Genomic DNA, 23,270 nt, shown 5'->3' with positions numbered 1-23,270 from the left:
AAATATCAACAATTTTTTTCTTTTTTTTTTTTTTTTTTTTTTTTTTGGTTTTTCGAGACAGGGTTTCTCTGTAGCTTTGGAGCCTGTCCTGGAACTAGCTCTTGTAGACCAGGCTGGCCTCGAAATTATATGTGCATATATACCCACCAAAGAATTGTTTTATAATAAATTTCTTTCTGACTTTTTCTCTTTTCTTTCGGTGGGGCTTTTATTTGTTTATTTGGTTGGTTTGGGTGGGGGGAGTGTTTCTGTGGCGGGAGGAGTTACAAGTGTCTCACCATTTTAACTATAGTTGGCTTGGAACCAGGCTGGCCATGAACTCACAGAGATCCACCTGCTCCTTCCTCCTGAGTGCTGGCATTAAAGGTGTGGGCCACCATGCCTGGCTAAAAACATTTTTTTACATTTATTTATTTTATTGTTTTATGTGAATGAGTGTTTTGCCTGCATGTTTTTGCCACATTATGCCTGCTGCCCACAGAGGTATGAACAGTTGGGTGCTGGGAACTGAACTAGTGCTCTTAACCACTGAGCCAACTCTCTATTCCTTCGTTCTGACTCATTAGCAGTAAATGTTTGGTTTATATACTTATTTTATATACCTATATATCCAGTGGGGTGACTAGATTTACATCAACTTGAGGCAAAATAGCATCATCTGAAAGGAAGAAACCTTTTTTTTAAGATTTATTTATTTGTTATGTATACAACATTCTGCCTTGATGTATGCCTGCACGCCAGAGGAGGGCGCCAGATCTCAGTACAGATGGTTGTGAGCCACCATGTGGTTGCTGGGAATTGAACTCAGGACCTCCAGAAGAGCAGTCCGTGCTCTTAACCTCTGAGCCATCTCTCCAGCCCCCAGGAAGAAACCTTGATTAGGAAAATGCCTCCATGAGACCCTGCTGTAGGGCATTTTCTTAGATATTGATGGAGGAGGGCCCAGTCCATTGTGGGTGGTGGATCCCTGGGCTGGTGGTCCTGGGTTCTATAAGAAAGCAGGCTGAACAAGTCATGGAGAGCAAGCCAGTAAGCAGCACTCCTCCACAACCTCTGCACCAGCTCCTGCCTCCAGGTTCCTGCTATGAATTCCTGCCCTGACTTCCTTCAGTGATGGAACGGTGTGGACGTGTAAGCTGAAATGAAGTCTTTCTTCCCCAACTTGGTTTTGGTCATGGTGTTTCATCATAGTAATAAACAGTAACCCTAACTATGACATCAGGCATAAAAATTTCTTAGGGAAAAGAATTGCAAGTGGAAAAGGCCCAATGAAAAGGTGAGAGTACAGTACACCTCTGTTGAGTTCAGAAAAGCAATCATCATTTACTCCATTCTTGAGTTACCTTGCATGAGGTAAAGCAGCAGCAACCAAACAAAGATTCTGAGAGAGGTAACCTGAATCCACCAACTGCTGAACAACGGAAAGAACACCACTCGAACAAGCCCCTTCCGAGTGAGGGATGTCCATGGAATCTCAGGCTTGGCTTTGGCAAATGTTGAGCCTTTAAGCAGTCAATAAACAAAAGATAACCATTATTAAAATGTGTAAGAAACACATATGTGCACCGTACTGATGCCCACTTGTCACCTTACATTAGAAATGGGGTGTGGAGTAAAAACCAGCACATGACATGCTGGCAAGACTTCTGAGATGCTCTCACCTCAGGCGCAAGGACAGGTGCTCAAAACAAGTCAGGCTCACCTGAATGGCAAAGAATACATTCTCCTAAATGACACAACAACAATCTCCAAGTCATCTCCCTTCACTGTTATTTACATAACCACAAAACAATAAAGCAAAGGAACAGTGTGCAAAAACTTGAATGATAATGGAGGAATGTTACTTTTGAAAATAATTATGCCACAATATATGGAAGATACCCAAAACTATTCTACAGTACCAGAATGAAATACCATAGTAACACACTAGGTGAGGTGGAGTTCCTGCAATTCCAGTACTTGGGAAGTTAAGCTTGAAGCTTAAAGAGAGAGCGAGGACAAAAAGTGGGGGAAAGGAGAGAGCTGAGGGAGGGAGGAAGAGAGAAAAGGGTGGGATGGGGAAGAGTACTAGTCTGGTTTCTATTGCTGTGATGAGCACTAACCAATAGCAACTTGGGGATGGAAGGGCTTACTTCATCTTATCACTGAGGAAAGCTAAAGCAGGAACTCGGGGAAGGAACCTGGAGGTAGGAACTAAAGCTCAGACCATAGAGGAGTGCTGCTTACTGGCCTGCTCCCTTGGCTTGCTCAGCCTGCCTTCTTATATACCCAGGACCACCTGCCCAGGGGTAGCTTCTCTCAAGTGAGCTGGCACTCCCACATCAATGATTAATCAAAAAATATCCCAAAGACATGTCCACAAGCCAATCTGATAGAAGGGTAACTCCTCAATTGAGGTTTCTTCTCAGGTGACTCTAGTTTGTCAAGTTGGGAGAGGAAAGAAAAAGAATGAATATGTAAAGAAAAATCAATTTTCCAACTCACCTCTGATTAAGTCAACATCAATCAAGTCTGGCTTTATGTGGCCCATTTTTTTTGGTTTGTTTTTGAAGCCCTATGATAAAACAAAACAAAAACAGAAATGAATCAAAAAAAGTTCTTTTAAGAGTAAAAGATAAACTGTTTTCTTGCTTTTGTTGAGGTGACTGCCAAGCCTATGGGAGCATCTGAGGGGCTGCCACTGTCCCATCTCCTAATCTGAGCACTCTTCATAGAGTTCCATTCCTTGGGAAACTCAGGCTGTGTGCTATAATTACCTTCTATGTATGCACATATCATTGGTTTTTAATTTACCAAAGTACAGCTTACAGACTCAGGGCTTCATGGTGGAATAGTTATGCTGAACATCTCCTTTACAAAATCTCCACGTGTCAATACCAGAGGTGGTTTTCCTACAGTCTCAAAGAATCCTCCAAAATTTTTCCTTGTTTGGGAGTAATAGGGTGGAAGATTCTGGGTGGGAGTTTGCAGATTAAGCTAAAGGGCTTTATTATCTTGGTTTATAGTTAACTTCACCTCCCCTGAAAACTCTCCAATGCATTTTATCCAAGGAAACATCCCGAGTTTTCTATCTAAGGGCATCGCTGTGTATTACGGTGTTGGGGGATGGAGGTCTATTTTTCTGCATACAAACTTTACCTAATTCCTATTTTCAGGCCCAGAAATCATCTTTGCTTCAGACAAAACCAAGTGCGTGCAAGGCACCAGATTCTCGGGAAGGTGTTGGGCAAGTTGGCTGTCTACTCGGCATTCTCTTCTGAGATCCAAATACCACTGGAATATTATCTGCTAAAAGGTTCCTCTTCAGTCCTATTTCTTAATATTGTGATGTATCCAATTGAGAAAATCCCTTTATGTATCTACATTATGTAATTTAGCAAGGAACATTTTTTCAGAGAATGAAAGAAAAAACTTTCTGGGCCTTGGTCTTCTATCATTTCATATTAAAGTAGCTAAATCTTCAGATTTCTGTATGTTAACCCACTTATCTAAGATCAATGTGAGAATTCTAGAGTCTTTGTTGCATCTTCAACTTTCGGATAGTTCTAAAATTGATCACTGTTGTTTCTAACAGATGGCCTTTCCTATTTGGTTATGTTTTTAGAAGAAAAACTGAGAATCTGGAAGTCACAATAACCTTGCCATACAGTAAATATATATTTATGAAATTATCTTTTGATTTTCTTTCAATCCTTTGGTTTGTTGAACTTGCTATTAATCTTTTTAAGAGATAAATTCTAGGTAGAATGATGGCTCAATGGAGAAGGTGTTTGCTGCTTGAGTGTGAGGATCTGATTGAGATCTCTAGACCCTATGGAAAGTCAGATGCAGAACACACCTATATAAACCCATCACTCCTATGGTGAGGTGGGAGACAGAGACAGGAGAATCCCCTGGCATACATATACATGACTAACAAGAGACCTTGTCTCAAACAAAGTGAAAATCAAGGACTTATACTTGAGGTTGTCTTTTGACCTCCACACACACTCTTCCAGGTAACCAGGCTTTAATTCCCACCACCCACAGGGCAGCTAACAACCACCCACAACTACAGTTGCAGGGAATCCAGCACTCTCCTGGACTTCCAAGAACAGTCACTGCATGTATGTGGCTTATAGACATATATGCAGGCATGATACTCATACACAAAATAAAACTTTAAAAGAGAAAAAGATTAATTTTAATTCCATGCTCAACTAAAATTTGCAGGAGCTACTTCTTAACCATGTTTTAAAATCAGATATTTAACTATCAAAGTTAGTGTAAAATATTAAGCGTGTTTTCTCTGCAAGCATAAGGACCTGAGTTTGAGTCTCCAGTTCCACATAAAAGCTAGGCATGGCTGCAGGTGCTTGTAACCCCAGTATTGGGAGAGAGAGAGAGACAGAGTCCTGAGAGCCCAGCAGCCAACCTATCTGGCCTATATAACAAGGTTCCAGTACAACGAGAGACCTTCACTCAAGCTGATAAGTCAAGGAAAGAGAGCAAAACATCTTAATTACTGCTGGGGCCTCCTGATGCACACACGAACACAACATACCCACACAGTCACATGCATGCACCATACACACAAACACACACACACACACAAAGTTAATTCAAAATCTTGAGGTTACAGTAATTTTCTATTTTTTACTCAAGAGATAGAGGCAGTTATCTTTGGCTCTTTTTAACTAAGTTGATGGAGTCAAACAATTTTAAATGAACCCTACACTTCAACTACAAGCTGTAGTTGTACAGAAAAATTCCCTAAGACCCTAAATTACAATAAAACTATACAGTAGTTTAAGAGAAAAACACTCCAAAGAAGTATATATATATATATATGTGTGTGTGTGTGTGTGTGTGTGTGTGTGTGTACGTATATATATTATATATATGCATGTAGTACAAATATGTGTGTACATATACATATGTGGATATATATGCTTGTCATAAAACACTATTCAAAATCAGAAATTACAATTTAAAAATAAAAATATTACTATCTTATACTCTAATAGAAATAGATCTTGTAGTCATTCCACATATGGGAGCTTCAAGTCTTTGTTTTCTACATTCTTTACCTATTATGTTAGAAAAACAGGACCAGCATTAAGAAGTGAATTATGTAACCCTCACTGACAGAAACATATTTAGTTGCTTAGGCAATAAATATTTAACATGCATCTTCCATCAAACATTTTACCTGGATAGATATAAAGTAAAAAGTGAGTCAATACAGGTCTGTCTCCAAAGAATGTATAGTAAGGCAATGTATAAGGCCGGTCTGTCAGGAATAAGCCCCTGAACGCCCCTATTTATCATTTTTCTTTCCTAAGGAGAAAGAAGTCATTAATAAATTCATGACCACTGCTCTTAAGGGAAATAAACAACACACAGGGCACGGCGGCTCACACTTGAAATCCCAGCACTTAGGAGGCTAACACAGGAGGATAATCATGAGTTTGAGACTTGCCTGAAGTCCACATAGCAAAACTATTTTAAAAAAAAAAGTTACCAGTTACCACATACTTTAATGCATGTTGAACAGATCTTTTTGCTGAAGATCTTTCTGCTATATCCTGTATATGTGTGTGTGTGTGTGTGTATATACATATATATGTGTGTGTATATACATATATATACACACACAATGCAAGAGGAACATATGTCAGGCACTTTATAAACACTTAAACTAGCTCTTCCGTGACTCTGAAAACTTCACTGTCCTCACTTTATAGCTAAAGAAACCAAGCCCTAGAGATCGAAACCAAGTCACTCTCAGTCTTTATCATTATACATCCTTTATCCTGCTACATGGAACCAAATGCATCCCACAACAAGTTTTTGTTGAAAATCAAACAATATGGCTTAACCTTGAAAGCTTTAATGAGTAAACCCTGGGAGCTGTAAGTGATTTCCTCGTTAATTGCACACAGTCTCTATCCTAGCAGGAGGGAAGTGGGACACTCCTGCACTTGCTGCCTATGTGGCAGCCTAGACTTCTGCAGAGTCCCCTAACATAGTAAGCTCCTAAAACAAAAACTGTGATACCGTGTCACAAGTTTGGAAACACCTTACAAAACCCTGGGCAGGTTACTGCAATTGGGACAAAACCCCTGGCATGTCGCCTTAAGGAAGAGACAAAACACTGGACATAACTGCTGCAACATCAAGTGGGCTCTGTTAACTGAATAAAAACAGTCAGTGAAGCCTGTAATTCCTATTTCCCACTGTGTTGAATTTTCATTTTATTGCCACTAAAAGAATAAATCTACTATAAAGTCATGCACAAAAGGGGAAGTAACCTTTGACTTCCTAGGCCACGCTGTGCACACTACAGCTGTAATCTGAGATGCTCCCCATGCTCGTCTGCTAGTGACAATATTTAGGGAGGCTGTGGAAAATTTATGTGGCGCCTCATTGTAGCAAGTTTCTAGTGATGTGCCAGTGAAGGTTATACTTGATCCCAAGTTTCTTCCTGACTCTCTCTGCTTCCTGTCCACAAGGCGCGTCCTCTCTTCCTCATACTCCTGTTTCCATGATGTTGGACCTTACAAGGAGCCCAGAAAATGGAGCCAAAGAATCATGAGCAAAATAAATCATTCCTTTTTGTTGCTTTTTCAGAAATTATGTTAAAGAGATGAGAAAATAATAACAACAGAGGGCATGTTGTCAACAACCTAAAGCAATGACAGCAAATATAGCACTGTAAGGGCGTATAACATACACCTAACTCACATTTAAGAACTGGGGGGGAAAGTCAGTGAAAGATTTCTCAAGAAAAATAATACCTGGGACTCAAACTCAGAACTTCGGGCTAGGTGACAGGAGCCTTTATCTGCTGAGTCACCTTACTGACCCCACTTCTTGAGTTTTTTTCCTCGTGTTCTCTCATATTGCTAAGAGATCTGGTAGCAACTTTTTCTTCTAATTTTTCTACTAAATTCTGAGAATTTTTTTTCTTGCTCTTTTATGTGTGTGAGCAGGTGCTCTATCACTACGCAACATACAACCCTAACCCACATTTTCCTTTATAACATCTTTTTTACCTTTTGGTTATTTTTTTAAAGACTGTTTAAAGTTGGTAGATAGAACTTTATAAGATGTTTTAACAAGTGTTCTACTTTTACAATGGAATGGTGGATATGATAGGTGAGTCTTCTCCTTAAGGGTGATAGGTAAACATGTTTTGACAGATATATATGTGCAGATGGGCCCTAACTTAAGACTGTTCACTTTCAGTATTGTAATCTTTATAACAGCAAGAAACAATAAGTCCTCCACAGAAGCCATACTTCAAATGTGCATTTCATCTCTTCACAGGCTATCAACACGCAGTGCAATGCTATCTTGTGACGGGGGTAGTAACAGCTTCCAGTCACCATAATATTACCAGAGTAAACAGCCCACACCCTGCTATGGACAGCATTGCTAAGCTTGGCACCCAGGTTAGGTGTATTAACCTCTGATGGTATTTTCAGTTTACGATAGGTCTATCCGGAGCTATTATATTCATTGTGGAATGAATTAACTGTTCATTATTAGGTCATACGGTTACCATTTTGTGAGACAAACACTTATACCCACTCTTAGAATTTCTCAAGAATATATGAACTATAATCAGCATGTTATATGACACATCTCTTGAACAAACTTAACCCAGTCTTGTTTTTTATAATATTTAACTACTTAAACATATTCATTACTATTTTTCCCATTTGTTTAGTTAGTTTGGGTCAAGGTCTTGGTTTGTAGACTAAACTGGCTTCAAACTTGCAATCCTGCTGCCTCAGCTTCCCTCCCAAGTTAATAGTCATGTACCATCAAGCCATCTTAATTCTTAAAAGAATGCTTTTACTCCTTCTGTGCTCCTTTTCTCTTCCTTTTTTTCTAAGTTTCAAATGTTTTATGAACTTTATCCATTATTATTTATACACAGAGGCATAGATTTACACTAACATGCTAAATTCAAGTCAGAACACTGAATATGGCTTTCTGAACAGTAGACCGCACTGCAGAAGGGCCAGCAACCATTTCACTCTTCCGTATCTTGACATCTTCACTCTTCAGTTAGTTTCTGCAGAAACTGCACCTTCCTCTTTAGCAGTAACAGCCTGGCTGCCACACTCATTTGATCCTAGTATTAGGGCATCATACAACCCACATTTGTTTCTGGTATAGAGCGAGCACTGAACTGTTTCAGCCTACCAGAGAGCAAGCTTCAATCTGTCTTCTATGAGAGGAACACAGTAATTACGTGGAATAAGGTGGGTGAGTCTATTATTGCCATCACACATATGCTTCCCAGTCCTGTCTTCAGTACTCCACACTGACCTCATGAATCTACTTAAGTCTTTCAGAAACTGAACGCAGCAGAGCTTTTTCTGGTTTCTCTGCTGCAGGTATTCAGATGATTATCTGTTCTTCACTTCCCATCTACTTCCCAACTTTGAAACTGCACTGATAGCTCTCATCTACTATAGCCTCCTCTGTTATTCTCCGAGTTGAGCCCCTTTTCTTACTGCTATAACTGTAGACATTTCAGGACAAGACTCGGCTCATCTTTAATGAGGAGAATAAAACACAATGAACACAGCCAAATTAGCCTCTGAACTTCGCTAGCCTTTCTTTTCTAGAGATGAAGTTAGGTCACTTTCAAGTAGTAGTTTTTGTTCTTTTTAATATCAGCTAGAAAAAAATTTTCAAAACAAATATTAGAATGCTTTGTTCATCTTTGCAAATAGCATTTAAATAGCAGTAACAGAAATATTCTTGGTTAGTCTTATTTTCAAAGAATAAATTGATCTTTATCACTAAAATAATAGCAAACATACTTAATATAGTCTCTCAATTATGGTACTGGAGACTAATTCATATTATAAAGTATTTGTAAATATCTTGTATACTACATATTTCCTCTACCATGCTATAGTTTTGAAAATTTGTTTTACTGAGGTATAATTCATATACTGTTAAGTTCATCCACTTGAAATGTAGAGTTTTGAAAAATTAGTTTTAGTAAATTCATAGTTAAACAATCATGATTATACTCAGTACTTAGAATATAACTATCACCCCTAAAACTTCCTTTGTGCCCATACATTAGCCAAATTTTCATTACTGTAATGTAAAGTCTGGGCAGCTTGATTTAAAGAAGGGGGAGAGGTATTTGTGTGCAGGTGGGATGAGCAAGGCCTGGGGCCCACAAGTCGAGAGAGCCTTCTTGTTGGTGCCCTCAAAGCAGCACAGAGGCGCCCATGGAAAGAAAGGCACGTGTATGTGCAAGTGCAGCTTTCCTTGCTCTGATCCTCATGCGCTCCCAAAGGCCCCACCTGCAAACACCACGGAGGATCACCTTTCCACTTTCCTACAACCACATCATTTTCTTCAAATGATGAGGATTAGATTTCAGCACATGAAACCCTGGGAAGGACACTTAAACAACAACAGCCTGTCTGCAGAAATCCCTGTTCTTAAGAGACAGAAGGCAAGCACTCATCTGTTTTCTATCTTTATGCATTTCTAGGAATTTCCTGTCAGCAGACTCATGTAAAACTGTTTCCTTGTGTAGGCCCTTCACTGGGCATATTATAAAGGTGCACTCCATCTGGAAATGACACACATTCCACTGTACAGATAGAAGATACTGGTTTAAACATTCATCAGTTCGGGATGAATTTGTGAACAGAGCTGCTTGTTTTCACTTGTCTTGTAGATAATCATGTGAAAAGCATACATTTACCTTTTAAGAGACCATCAAGCAACTTTCAGTTTTCCATGCCAATCAATAGCATCTACAACTCTAAGATCCATCTTATACCTGTAAGGATGGCCAAGATCAAAAACACTGATGACAACTTATGCTGGAGAGGATGTGGGGTAAAGGGAACACTCTTCCATTGCCGGTGGGAGTGCAAACTGGTACAGCCTCTTTGGATATTAGCATGTCAATATCTCAGAAAATTAGGAAACAACCTCAAGACCCAGCAATACCACTTTTGGGTATATAAAGGATGCTCAATCATACCACAAGGACATGTGCTCAATTATGTTCACAGCAGCATTATTTGTCATAGCCAGAACCTGGAAGCAACCTAAATGTCCCTTGATTGAAGAATGGATAAGGAAAATGTGGTACATTTACACAATGGAGTACTACACAGCAGAAAAAAATAATGACATCTTGAAATTTGTGGGCAAATGGAAGGATCTAGAAAACATATTGAGTGAGGTAACCCAGACCCAGAAAGACAAATATAATATGTACTCACTCATAAGTAGCTTTTAGACATAAAGCAAAGAAAAACCAGCATACAATTCACAACCGCAGAGAGCCTAGACAACAACAAAAAAAAAAATCCTAAGAGAGACATACATGGATCTAATCTACATGGGAAGTAGAAAAAGACAAGATCTCCTGAGTAAATTGGGAGCGTGGGGAAGCAGAGAAAAATATATAGCTTAATAAAAACAATTTTTTAAAAATTGTATCTGAATTCTTGTTTCTCCATATCTTTGTTTGGTAGGGCTGATCTTTTTAATTTTAGCCATTCTAACAGGGTATAGTGGAATCTCATTGTGTTAGCATGTGCTTCCCTGATAACTAATGTAAACCTCTCTTCATGTGTCTAGCAGCGATTCACTTAGTCATTGATAAAATGTCTGCTCAAGTCTTTAGCCATTATTTAAGTAGGTTTTTCTCCTTAGTTCTTTGTATATATGACTTAAAATTTTTTTCACATTTTCTTCAAAATTGTAATCACCCCCTCATCTCAGAGGAGATGGGGTCTTACTCTAGTGTCCACACTGGCCTCTAACTCCTAGGCACTTGCCTCAGCCTCCCAAGTAGCTGGGACTCTGACAACAGTGTGTCACTGCATCCTCTCTTTCATTAAATGATATGCCATTAGGGTGAAAGCTTTTCATTTTGATAAATACAATTGTTATTTATATTTATTAATATGCTTTTATATTACTGAGATGCCACACGAGAGTGTGAAATAAAGAATACAACTTGCAAGAGCTAGTTCTCTCTTTTCCACTGTGTATCCGGGGATTGAACTCAGGTCCGCAGGCTTGTCGGCAAAGAGCCTTTACTGCCTGAGTCATTTCCCTGACTCAATTCAGGGACTGCTAATGCTAGGCAAGGCCTACTATGTAGCCCAAGCTGGTCTTGGAACTTAAAAGCCTCCTGTCTTAGGCTCCTGAATACTGGAATTAAAGACATACATCACTATATATATATATATATGTGTGTGTGTGTGTGTGTGTGTGTGTGTGTGTGTGTATGTGTATATATATATATATATATATGTATGCATGGTCTTTTTCATAGATGTGTTTCTAAGAAGCCTTTTCCCATTTAAAGGAGACAAGATTTCCTACATTTTCTTCTAAATATCTAATTTATTTATTTATTTATTTATTTATTTTATTATTATTTTTTTTTTTTTTTTGGTTTTTCGAGACAGGGTTTCTCTGCAGCTTTTTTTTTAGAGCCTGTCCTGGAACTAGCTCTTGTAGACCAAGAGTAGACCTTTTTTAAATGAATAAGGCAATTTATTAACCTAACATCCTTTGTTCTAATGTGTCTTATTGGCAGCTGTCACCTGTCCAGCGATCCTGTCCAGATCTCTCTGTCCCTAAGCTATTATCTTGTGGCCCCCATCTTGGTCCTTTTCCACCATTTTCAGTCCTTCTAGGGTTTTGAGGACCCAGCAGGCAACACTTTTTTGGAGTCTCTGTAGAAGTGGCTAGGCCTGACACTGTTCTTTGCTGTCCTCTGTGGACCTTAGTCATGGAGCCAACCCCAGCATGACAGCAGAGGTACAGGTGCAGTGCTGTGGAAGCAGCTTGTATGTAGAACCAGTTCTCATCATAGGGGGCAAGCTTTGTATGTCTGGCCAGCTTGACTGTGTCCACTCATTCAGGGACTCTCAGCTTCCTGGACTTTTTGAGGAAGGCTGCCAGAGTTCTGACGAACTCCTGCTGGTTAATGTCTTTTACAGAAACCCCAGGCATCACACCACCTGCAAGGCACTAGCCAGGGGAAAGGGAATGTCGGGGTTTCCTGGGCACACAAGTTGAGCTTCTAGTTCAATTTCTTATAATTAAATCTATAATCAAATTTTGTTATATGAAGAAAGAATTAAAGATCATGTTTACAGTTTATGCCCACTGTTCAGCACCTCTTACTGAAAAGGATCATTTCCTCATTGGATTTTCATACTGTCTCTTAGTCAGCTTCAGCTGTCCCCTTGACACAGCCTAGAGTCATCTGAGGAAGTCTCAACTGAGAGATCAGCCAGGCATCTGCGGCCCTGTTTTAATTGATGACACTAATGTGGGAGGGTCCAGCCTACTGCAGGCTGCACCATTTTGAGGCACGTGGACCTGGAGCTTTTTAAGAAAGTTAGGTGTGCATGGACCTGTGAGCAAGCCAATAAGCAGAAAACAATGTTCCTCGCAGCTCCTGCCTTGTGCTCCCGCCTGACTTTCCTCAGCGACGATCTGGAAGTATAAGCCAAATAAACTTTTTTCTCCTCATGTTGTTTTTGGTCAGTTTTTTTTTTTTTTAATCACAACAACAGAAAAAAAAAACCTAGGATGGGCATCTTTGTTAAAAATCAAATGTATAGCAAAGCATAGTTAACTTATGTCTGTCCCATCACTGACGAGACTGAAACAGGAGGATTTTGAATTTGAAGGCAACTGAAACTAGTACCTAGAGAGTCCCATACCTGCCTGGGTTACATAATAAGACTCTCAAAAGATGAAAATCATTCTAAAATGTGGTAAGGAGGGGCTGGAGAGATGGCCCAGTGGTTAGGAGCACTTACAGCTCCTGTAGAGGACCCAGTCTCCAACACCCACACACTGGCCTACAACCATCTGTAACTCCAGTTCCAAGGATTTCAATGTCTTCTGACCTCCATGGGCACAAGGAACACACGTAGTACACATACATACATGTGGGCAAAATACCCATACACATAAAGTAAAAAACAAATCTAAAAAAATATTTTAGTTAAACAAAGAGGTAAGGATTTATTTCTAGATTTTTCTTTTCTATTCCATCAATTTATAAATTATACAAATACAATACTATCTCATTTTATTTACTACAGTTCTGTACTGAATTTTAAGATCAAATTATATAAGTCTTCCAGCAATAACTTTTTAAAATTTATTTTTAATATTTCACACTTTGCAATCATACCAATTTCAGAGCTAGCTTATTAGTTACTAACCCCCCCCCCAAAAAAAAAACCTGGCTGGGCATATTATTAAATATCCTGGGAGATAGCTGACATTTAAACAATACTGAATCTTCTAGATCATGAATGAGGTATGTTGCAGTCTAACATCTCAAAAACATGGTGTAGTTTTAGCATGCAAGTCTTAGACTTTCTATGCAAAAGCTATGCCTAAGAATTATTATCTTTTTTTAAATATTTTTTTAATATTTTATTATGTATACAATAATCTGTCTGCGTGTATGCCTGCAGGCCAGAAGAGGGCACCAGACCCCATTACAGATGGTTGTGAGCCACCACGTGGTTGCTGGGAATTGAACTCAGGACCTTTGGAAGAGCAGGCAATGCTCTTAACCGCTGAGCCATCTCTCCAGCCCCCGAATTTTTATCTTTTATATTATACTCATTAGGATTCTTTTTTTTTAAGATTTACTTATTTCTGTGAGTGAGTGTATACCCTTGTTTGCAAACCTGTAGGCCAGAAAACAGCATGAGATCCCTCAGAGCTGGAGTTACAGATGCTGTTCACTGGACTGGTCATGTGAGTGGTATAAATCCTAACTCTAGGTCTTCCTGAGTGCACAAAAAGCTCACTTAGCTGCTGAGTCATCTCTCCAGCTCACCTCCTTTGGTTTTTCTGATACAGGATCCTACTGTCTTCAGCCCAAGCTGGCCTTGAACTCATAGAAATCCTCCTGCCTTTGCCTCTCAAATGATAGGATACTTTCTTAATTTTACTTGGAGATTACCATAGCTGATACATAGAAATACAAGTGATTTTTACATACTGACCTTATATCCAAAGACCTTGTCAAACTTACCTGTTAGTAATTTTTTGTAGGCTCCTAGAATTTTCTAACTATGTGATTAGGTCAGCATGAATAAAGACAATTTTCATTTCTTTCCTATCTTGCTGCCTTTCCATTCTTAACTTGCTTTATAGCACAGGCTAAGATCCATGATTAGTAAAATTAGGGATATTGGGTATTCTTATTTGATTGTTTGTTTGTTTTCTTGACTATGGGGAAATCAGTTTTTTACCATTAAGGATGACATTTGCTGTAGGCTTTTTTCCAGCCTTTAATATCTTAAGGGACCTACCTTCAACTTTTATTTCATCATTATAAATTTGACAAATACATAGAATTTTGTCAAGTGCTTTTACTACATCTACTGAGAAGATCATATGGTTTAGGTCTTTATTTCATTAATCACAATAATTTACTTTCAAATATTAAAAATCAATGTTGCAAGGGAGTATAGTGGTGTACACTTTTAATCACAGAACCTAGGAGGCAAAGGCAGGAGGATTAATGCAAATGCAAAGCCAGGCTGGTCAAATCACTTAATTCCAGGCTAGCCTTTAGAAAGTCCTTGTCTAAAAAGGTACATTTCTACACAAAATGTATTCAATCACAGTAGATAAGCCATTTTGTATATTGCTAAAGTCATGGTGTTAGTATTTTGTTAAGCATTTTCACTCCTATGTTCACAACTTTTTTCAATGCCTTTAGCTAGTTTTGATGTCAAGGTAATCCTAGCACTTGGGAGGCAAAGGCAGGAAGACTGCCTGCACTACCTGTGCTACACAGCAACACCACATCTCACATTCATACCACACACAAACCTTTCTATTCTCCTCAAAACAGTAGTTCTGAGTAAAACTCATTTATGGGTTACCACTCAATTTACACACTTTCACTGCAACCACACTGGGATGCCTGCTTGCTCCGTAAGTCATATTCTTCTGTTGAAACTTTCCCCTTGTTTTCAACATTTACCAAAATGTCCTTAACAGTAACACTTTGCCAAAGAGTCCTTATCAATTTTTTGATCCAGGTAAGACTAATGAATCTTTTTTTAAAAAATTGTTTTAAATTTTAGGTTATTTTATATGTGTCAAAAGGAGGTGCCAGATTAGATTATTTTATGTATATGGGTGCTTTGACTGCATGTATGTATGTTCACTGCGTGAATACTTCCATGACCACAGAGGTAAAAAGAAGGTGTCAGAACCCCCTGGAACTGGAATTACAGATGGTTGTGAGCCACCATGTGGGTGCTAGGAACCGAACCCAGGTCCTCTGGAAATGTAGCCAGGAGCTATTAACCACTGAGCCATCTCTCCAGTACCCATTAAAAATTTTTAACTATACTTTTATAAATGTACTTTAAAATTTTTTAACATTTTGCCAGGTGGTGGTGGCTCACTTTTAATCCCAGCACTCGGGAGGCAGAGGTAGGCAGTTCTCTGTGAGTTCGAGGCCAGCCTGGTCTACAAGAGCTGGTTCCAGTACAGTTAAGATTGTTACACAGAGAAACCATGTCTTGAAAAGAAAATTCTTAACATTTTATTTTTATGCATGAATGTCTTGCCTGCAAGTATGAATGTACGCCACATACATAAAATACCCACCCAGGCCAAAGCGGGTACCAGAGCTCTTTGGACTGGAGTTACAGACAGTTGTGAGCTGCCATGTGGTGCAGGAAATTGAACAGGGTCTTCTGGGAGGCCAGCAGTGCTCTTAACTGATTAGTGTCTCTCCAGCGCAGAAGCGGAGTTTAGAATGTAAAGTAGTACCGTGATCCGATACTGTCTCTGTGTTTTCATTTTAAACTTTTCCTTTATTTTTAATTTAGCTTTGTTTGTTTAATCTAACTAAACATCTTTTTTGGAAAAACAAAACAAAACAAAAAAAAAAAAAAAAACCTTAGTTTTTTTTTCCACACTATCCATGAAACCCATGAAGGCAAAACTGCTTATCTTTTTCAGGACATTTTTAAAAATTTAAGGTTTTTTTTTCCCTCCTACAATGTTTTGACGATCTTCTTTCCTCTCCTCCAACTCTCCCCAGATCCTATCCCACCCACCAAAAAGAGACACACAAAGTAAATGGAGTCTGTTTTAAAAGCTGGCCAGCTATTCCTGTGCTTGAAGCTTGCCCTGCAATTTCCCAATATTCTTAACACTTGCTATATGTGTTACACATTAGTTACGACTGTGCATACGTGCCCACACACACACACACACACACACACACACGAAGCTCTGATAGGGAGCCCTAAAAGGTATATGGTAAGATGGAAATAAGTTATGAAAATCTAAATTGGCTTGGGGGAGATTTCTTATTCTGCAGCAGGAGGTAAAATCCTTTTAAGGTTCAAGAAAACAAAACCCAGACAAAACCACATGGACATGTTAAGCATCACAAGGTAAAGGATCACTAAACAATACCTAACTTCCCAGTCCAGCCATTTCTATTACACTATTGATATGGCTTAGCAGCTCACAGAAGAATAACTAGACAAGATTTAGACAGTTACAAAATGAAATATGGGGATCCATCTGAACCCCAACTTCCATTAATATAAGGAAGAGCTGTAGGAAATTCTGAAGTTAGTTTTGTTCCAAGTAGCTCAAACAAGTTTTTAGGTGATTAACTTATAAAGGAAGGTACCATGAGTAATAGTTAAATACAGCCACCAAAGATATTTAGAGGATCAGTGTAACTTAGATAAGTAGAACACTATCAGTTGTACTTACCCATGTTTTTAATGTGTTGATAAAAGTCTGCAACAGAACTTTTCAATAGAGCCCCAAACCAAGAATGTACTGGCATTTGTTAACATTTTCCAAGGGAGTGAGACCCTAAATCAAGATTTTACATTCCTCTCTTTGGGCTTTCTTTCAAGAAAATCAAATTACAAATGCTTGCCCAGCAACCACGCAATGGCTAATCTGCACCAACACCACTATTTCTTATTCCCATTTGGTGAATATAACTCTCCCTTCTGCGATTACAAATTAACCAGCTGGCATTCTGAGTTCCTCAGCAGCTCTAGCAGGAAGAAACTGGAGGCTGTGCGCAGTTCTTGAAGGCTCACCTCTAAACCAGTGATTGAAAAACTGGGGGCTGGCGGCTAGGTGTAGGCCAAACAGGAAGCTGATTTGGTTTGCACAGTTAGTGGTGATTAGGAAGAGGAGGAGGAGGAGGAGGAGGAGGAAGAAGACGGAGAAAAAGAGGAAGAAAGGAAGAGGACTACTACCCTCTTAAAAAATGTGGATATTTCTTTGCTAAAAATATGTTTTCCAGCTTCTCTCAAATAAACGTCTGGCGATACTGGATCTGAACTGTAATATGGTAAAAACTGACCAGAGATAAGAATCCATATTCCCATTTACCTGGGACATTTGCTGCAGAGACCACATATCAACTGCCCTTTATCATTATCCATGCATACTTGGTGGATAAGTGCATATTCTTTAAAAAGTATGATCCACTCTTCTCTTTAAAGCAGTAACAAAGCCAGAATCAAAGAAATCAATTTACCTTAATCTGAGTCTGTTCGATTGACTTTTCCCATATCTGCTGATCATATGCTCCAATCTGAAATAAGGAGCAGGCTATTTAAATGATGCAAAGGCAGTCTCTGTATCTAAGTCAAACCTCAGAGTCATGACTCTATTAAATATGCTTGTCTGAAAAATACGTTTCTCACATAGCAAATTCATACTTCCAAGGGCTGTTTCCAAAAACAAAACAAAACAAAGGACAGGATCTGCAAAGTAAAAAGGCAACACCTCATATATCTTAAATTAAAGATCATCTAGAAGACATTTCCACTCCTTAAGGAAGATATCAATAGAAATATCAGAGAGGAGTAAGAGGTAGGGACAGCTCAATCAGACGACAGTAGCAATCTGAGCCATGCAGATAAGAATTTCATTTTTGTCTTTATAAAAATAATTTTGATAATTTGCAAAGCAAAGCATTGCATGGTAGTTTGTGTATGCAGCCTGGAGAAAGGTGACTTACAGCTCATATCCTGGAACCTGAAACTAGGTTTATAATGACTTTGCACAACAATTTTTTCTCAGTTCTATTGAGATTATATAAGAATATGTGACATTATCAAACTTAAGGAAAGTAACACTATTCTTTACGGGAGTTTTCCTGCAGAAGTATGTTTTTCAAATAAAATTACTGCTGTTACCTTCTTCTGATACCACGATATGGCATCTCTCTCATTTGAGGCCATCTGTGTCTCCAGCCAGAGAGTACGATTTCACTGAAAACGAAGGAAATGTGTCAGTAAGTCCAGTTGTTGAAGGTTATTGTCCCGTTTGGGGTACGGCTTAAAAGCCGTTTCTCTCAGCCTCTCCATGAGCTGCTCTTTCTCCCGCTGTCTGCCAGGAAGAAAAAGAAGAGGAGGGGGTGGGGAGAATGGGCGCAGAGGCGACCGAGAAGCCTCTGCACCCTCCAGGGCAAGTGTGGAGGCGGGGACAGCAAGTACCCGAGCTGCCCCCCCCCCCCCCCCGCGCCCTCCGCCTTCCCGCACCGGCTCACCTGGTGCCCGCTGCCCGGCAGGCTGCCGGCCGGGCCCCCGCTCCTCAGTGACCCCGGCCGGGCCGGGAGGCCGGGGGCGAGGCGGCGGGCCCGGCAGGCCGCATCTTCCCCGAGAGGCCCGGACACCGGCGGGGCCGTCACCATGGAGACCGCGGCGGCCAGCCCAGCCCGAGGCAGCCGGCAGCCCAGCGTTCTGAGGAGGGCAGCCTGCAGCCACAGACGCCCGACCTAGGTGGCCGCCGAACGGGCCATGGGAGAAACCAGGAAGCGACTGGAAAATGAGGGGAAGGGAGCGGGAAGGGTGTCTTCTCCAGCCGCTTCGGCACCGCAAGGGCTGGAAGCCAGCAGCCAGCCCCGGGCCGGAGCGGCGGAGCGCGTCGTCCGCCAAGGACTGCGGCTCGACGAGCTAGGGGTGCGAGCAGCCGCTTCCGCCTTCCGGCTCCGCCCCCGGCCGCCTTCCCGCCGCTTAGGCGGCTCTGAGGTGGAGGCCGCTGGCCGCGCCGCCAGTAATCCTAGACGCTTAACGGAAAATCACCTCAGAAACGGCCCTCCCAGCACCCATCGATCCCCGGGAGGCTGGTCCGATATCCCAGAGGCTCCTGTGCGGGTCCGTCGCGTTTAGCGTGGTGTCTACTTCATCTGTGTCCCCGGGGTGGACGAAGTCAGAAACGGGGGTGGGGAGGGGTCCCGAGCCCTCCGAGCTCTCCGCAGGGCTTCCCCGTTCTTGCTGATGGGCAAATGTTTGTGCCTTGGCGCGGCCTGGAACGCGGACGGCGGGCTGGGGCTCAGCGAGTCCCCCCCCCCCCCCCCCCCCCCCCCCCCCCGGCTCTCAGGCGCTCTCTGGGACTTGGGCTTTCTGGTGCTCACACAAGCCTAGGGGAGAATGAATGCACAGGACTCGAACCGCCCTGGGACAGTCCCCAAATCGGAGAAAATGGCTGTAGAGGCTGTTTGTAGTGTTTGAAGCAGGTCACGAGAAAGGGCAGTTGCACTCTGATGTGAATATCGGGGTTTCTAAGCTGCGCTCCTCTTTTCTGTACCTTTTGTGCGCCATTAATGGCTTATTCCCGAGGGCCACTGTCTTCAACTCACTTCAGTCTGGATCCTTTCTTGCCACGAGCACAAAGCATTTAGGTGCTGTAAGGCTAATAACAGATAACAGCTATCACTTGAGACTGATAAGAGGCAGCCTCCAACCTATAGGTATTCTTATAAACCATTAAAACAGTTTCAAATGAAAGTTTTCCATAATGCAAATCTACTAAAAAGTAACACCCATAGGAATAATTTTTAAAAATCACTTCACCATTGGCAGTGGTCTCCAGTTTTTACCCTTTAACTGAAAGCTGGTAAGCCTTTTCAGTGCTGCTGAACACTGCAATTCAAGGGACCAACCAACTAACTGGCAAATGAAAAAAAAAAAAAATTCAAGACCTAAATCAACACTGTATTAGTATGTTAGTATTGACTCCATTGCTGAACACACAAAAGCAGTTTCTGGGCCGTGGGCAGGACGTTGGGAAATAGAATTAGTGGAACAGTAGCAAATCACTTTCCAGGAGCTCTGTTAAAATGTTTGTGTTTTATTAGATGCGGCTGTGTAAGGCAGAACTTTGAACCCAAAACCACATTCAACGCCCTGCTCCCAATAATGAACTTCCAGTGACTTTAGGAAACCGATTCTCACCTGTGTGAGATAATTACCTCCTACTACTGGCCGTGGCAACCACGGGTGAGCTACCCTGAGATGAGGCGCCTACTGAGAACCAAATGCTGTCTGGACAAACACCTCAACTAGAGTTCACCCAAAACTTCATGAGGAAAAGAACCCACTTTGGTGTGTCCCACAACCCACACACATCTGAAAACCAAACACCATCTTCATCATTATGCCATGCATTTTCAAAACTACCTATAGTGGCAAAATAAAAGCTTAAGGCAGTTCTAAACACGTGTGAATGTTTTAAGCTGCAGTAAGGATAACTATCACAAATGCAAGCTTCCCTTTTCTTCAAAACTAGTTGCGCCTCAATCTGGATGTCTCTGACCTTTTCTTTGGGAAAGGAGCGCTCAAGGTTGTCTTCACACGCTTAAGACTAATCGCTTAAGACGAATCGGGCACAAAGGAGGTAGGAGAGGGGTGTTAATCCTCAGGTCCAAGGCAATGAGAAGGCCCATGTGCTATTCACTCTGTGATGAGACAGCAGTAAAGGACAAATCAGACTTTGTTTATTAAAAAAATACTTTACAGGAAAAAAAAACTATGCATTCCATTGTCCTATTTTACAAAGAAATAGCTTAACAATTTAACACTTAGACAGCTACAAAAAAGCACTGTGTTAAAAGGATTATTATTCACACAAATTCAGATTTAAGACTATTCATTAAAAACCTTTTAAAACACTTGTTAATGTCAATAAACAAACTAAGGCCACACAAACGCAAATAGTCCGCCAGGCAAATTATACATTTCATCTATATGCAAAGACCTCTTAGATAAATTAAAGCCACAGGAAAAAAAAAGTCTTAGCTGCCAATCAAAATGAAGTTTAGTCACAGAAAACACTATTACATGAAAATTTACATGTGATAGAAGTAGTACGTAAGTATTTCTTTAGAGAGAATTGAAAAGTGCTATATTTTAAGAGACAATGGTCTCAACTACATGCACGAGTGGATCCTAAAAAATTTATGAAGATTTTTAAAATGGAAGGCCATTAATATTTATGGATACTTGCTTTTAAAGCAACAGACTTCCAGGATGAGGATAAGTCCTTTATGCGCTTAGAAAAACACTGGTGGTATGCATCTCCTCTACTTGCATGACCAGTAAATACAGCTACAGACTGCCTTGAAAACATGAAACTTAGCACAAATGTGAGCCTCTGGCATGTGCTACTGAAAGGATGAAACAGACTTATTAGAAAGACACAAATGCAGTAATCCTAATGGTCCTCAATAAATACAAATAAATTTTAAAGGCAAATACAGATGAAAATATAATGGACTAATATTAATGACAAAGGATATATTCACTAGGAATATATTTTCATGGATTTTGGACTCCTATATTAACTCTCCTTCTAGACAATATTTATACAGGGAAAAGCAATATGCAAAAGTTTCTCAAGTCATTAGGTGAGATCTTTATGCCTGTTAAGACTGATACATCTGTTCCTAAAGTTTAGAAAATGATTTAATAAGCTCCTTTCCCCATACAAGAGCTTGTAATATTAGTGAACTTATAGTTCAACTGATTGAGGGGATAGGGCACTTTCTAAAAGTCTTTAAGTAAAAATAATGTATCAGCAAAACTTTTAAGTACTGAATAAGAAAGTACAATTAAGCCTAAGAATTCATTTTCAACAGTTAAACTTTGGAAGAGGGAACCAATATGGAGGTTATTATTATTGCTTCATGAATTTGGGACACCTCTCAGAATTGTAACCCTAACTCCTAACCTATCTTGATAAGTATAGAATGACCTCTGGGGAAGGGGAAGACTTTTATGCTTTTTAATGGTTACCATAAAATCATTTTATTTGCTGTTAGGAATATTTGTTTTTTAGGTCCTTTCCATAAGCATATTTTTAAATATCCCTCTGATCCACAAAGTACTAAAACATATAGCCACATTCTGCAAGTAATCTCAAGGGCTGGCACAACAGATAACATACCAGAAAGGAAGATCAGCTTCATTTTCAGTTACGACTTCACTGCCATCGCTACCTTACAAATCAGAGGATGCTAGACTGCTCCATGCCTCACTCCACCAAACCAAATAGTTTAATGATTTAGAAAAGTTGTGATCATTTGTATCGCTCAACTAGGACAGCTTTGAAAGCAGCAAGAAACTCAAAACTTCTGCTTTTATATTCATCAGTCTTTAAAGCATGCTATTAAAATCTAATACTCACATAGGACATTCAGAGTTTCCAGATACATTACTAGCTAAATGTTTCTTTCCATTCTATTGCAATCTAATATACAATGACTTCATTAGTACATGATTTTCAACATTTTTATATTCTTTTAATATGTTTATACTGGAGGTGAGGGTAGACTGTTTTGCAAAAAGGAAAATGGAGATTTGCGTTTGATTGTAGGTCTTTGCAGATCCGCTGGTTCCTGAGTGATTACACACAGTGCTGGCTGTCAGGAGACAGTCTCCTTGTTTTTAGTAGTGACCAGCTTAGATGACAGATGGCATCTGCTGGATGGCAAGTGGGAGATGGGGAAATCGGATCTTGGAAGACAAGAAAAACAAAAATAAAACTTTTTGCGTTAACAACTTTTTCTCTTCATGATTATTTTTAAAAGCAATGTTGCCTGAGAAGAATTTTTCTTTGCACAGCCTGGTAAAGCTCTATGAAATTCTTCTGGACAGAAAATAGAAATAAGAAATAACCCAAACCCATTCAGTTTGTGATAAACCCCTTCTCCACAAAGTAACAACAACAAAAAATACCCTCAAAGGTCCCTTAAAAACTAGTTTGATAAACTAGAATTTATACACAGGATTTAAAAACACCCCTGTAATAATCACATTACCTTTCATACCATTCTAATTACCTTATTTACAAAGATAACTAAAAGCAACATCACTTCCAATTCATAAATGGTTTACATTGAAGTGTTTCCCTATTTATTTGTCTTCATCCTTTGTAACAGAGAATAC

General features: G+C 40.0%; 2 protein-coding genes and 1 pseudogene across 5 annotated transcripts in view; all 3 read right to left on the bottom strand.

The window, feature by feature from the left end:
* Phtf1 (putative homeodomain transcription factor 1) overlaps positions 1–18,999 on the bottom strand; it is a 42,452-nt gene extending 23,453 nt beyond the window's left edge. The window contains exons 1-5 of one of the 4 annotated variants that reach the window (XM_038310993.1): positions 18,593–18,999; positions 18,240–18,314; positions 17,576–17,632; positions 2,485–2,554; positions 1,344–1,502 (exon numbers count right to left, since the gene is read on the bottom strand). In XM_038310993.1, coding sequence (XP_038166921.1) covers positions 1,344–1,502; positions 2,485–2,554; positions 17,576–17,632; positions 18,240–18,284 — 331 coding nt within the window. In that variant the 5' untranslated portion in view covers positions 18,285–18,314; positions 18,593–18,999. Of the gene's footprint in view, positions 1–1,343; positions 1,503–2,484; positions 2,555–10,259; positions 10,279–17,575; positions 17,633–18,239; positions 18,315–18,592 lie in introns of those variants that run through there. The other 3 variants (XM_038310995.1, XM_038310996.1, XM_038310997.1) reach the window with 3 other exon arrangements.
* Positions 11,571–12,009, bottom strand: LOC119800761 (annotated as a pseudogene).
* A 1,800-nt stretch (positions 19,000–20,799) lies between the features above and the next one.
* Rsbn1 (round spermatid basic protein 1) overlaps positions 20,800–23,270 on the bottom strand; it is a 49,406-nt gene continuing 46,935 nt past the window's right edge. The window contains exon 8 of the mRNA XM_038311544.1: positions 20,800–22,838. The gene's annotated coding sequence lies outside the window, so the exon portion shown is untranslated. The remainder of the gene's footprint in view (positions 22,839–23,270) is intronic.

The sequence above is a fragment of the Arvicola amphibius genome, chromosome 14 (assembly GCF_903992535.2).
Source record: "Arvicola amphibius chromosome 14, mArvAmp1.2, whole genome shotgun sequence".
NCBI lineage: Eukaryota > Metazoa > Chordata > Mammalia > Rodentia > Cricetidae > Arvicola > Arvicola amphibius.
The sequence above is the reverse complement of the archived record's forward strand: the minus strand, read 5'-3'. Positions and strand labels throughout refer to the sequence as shown.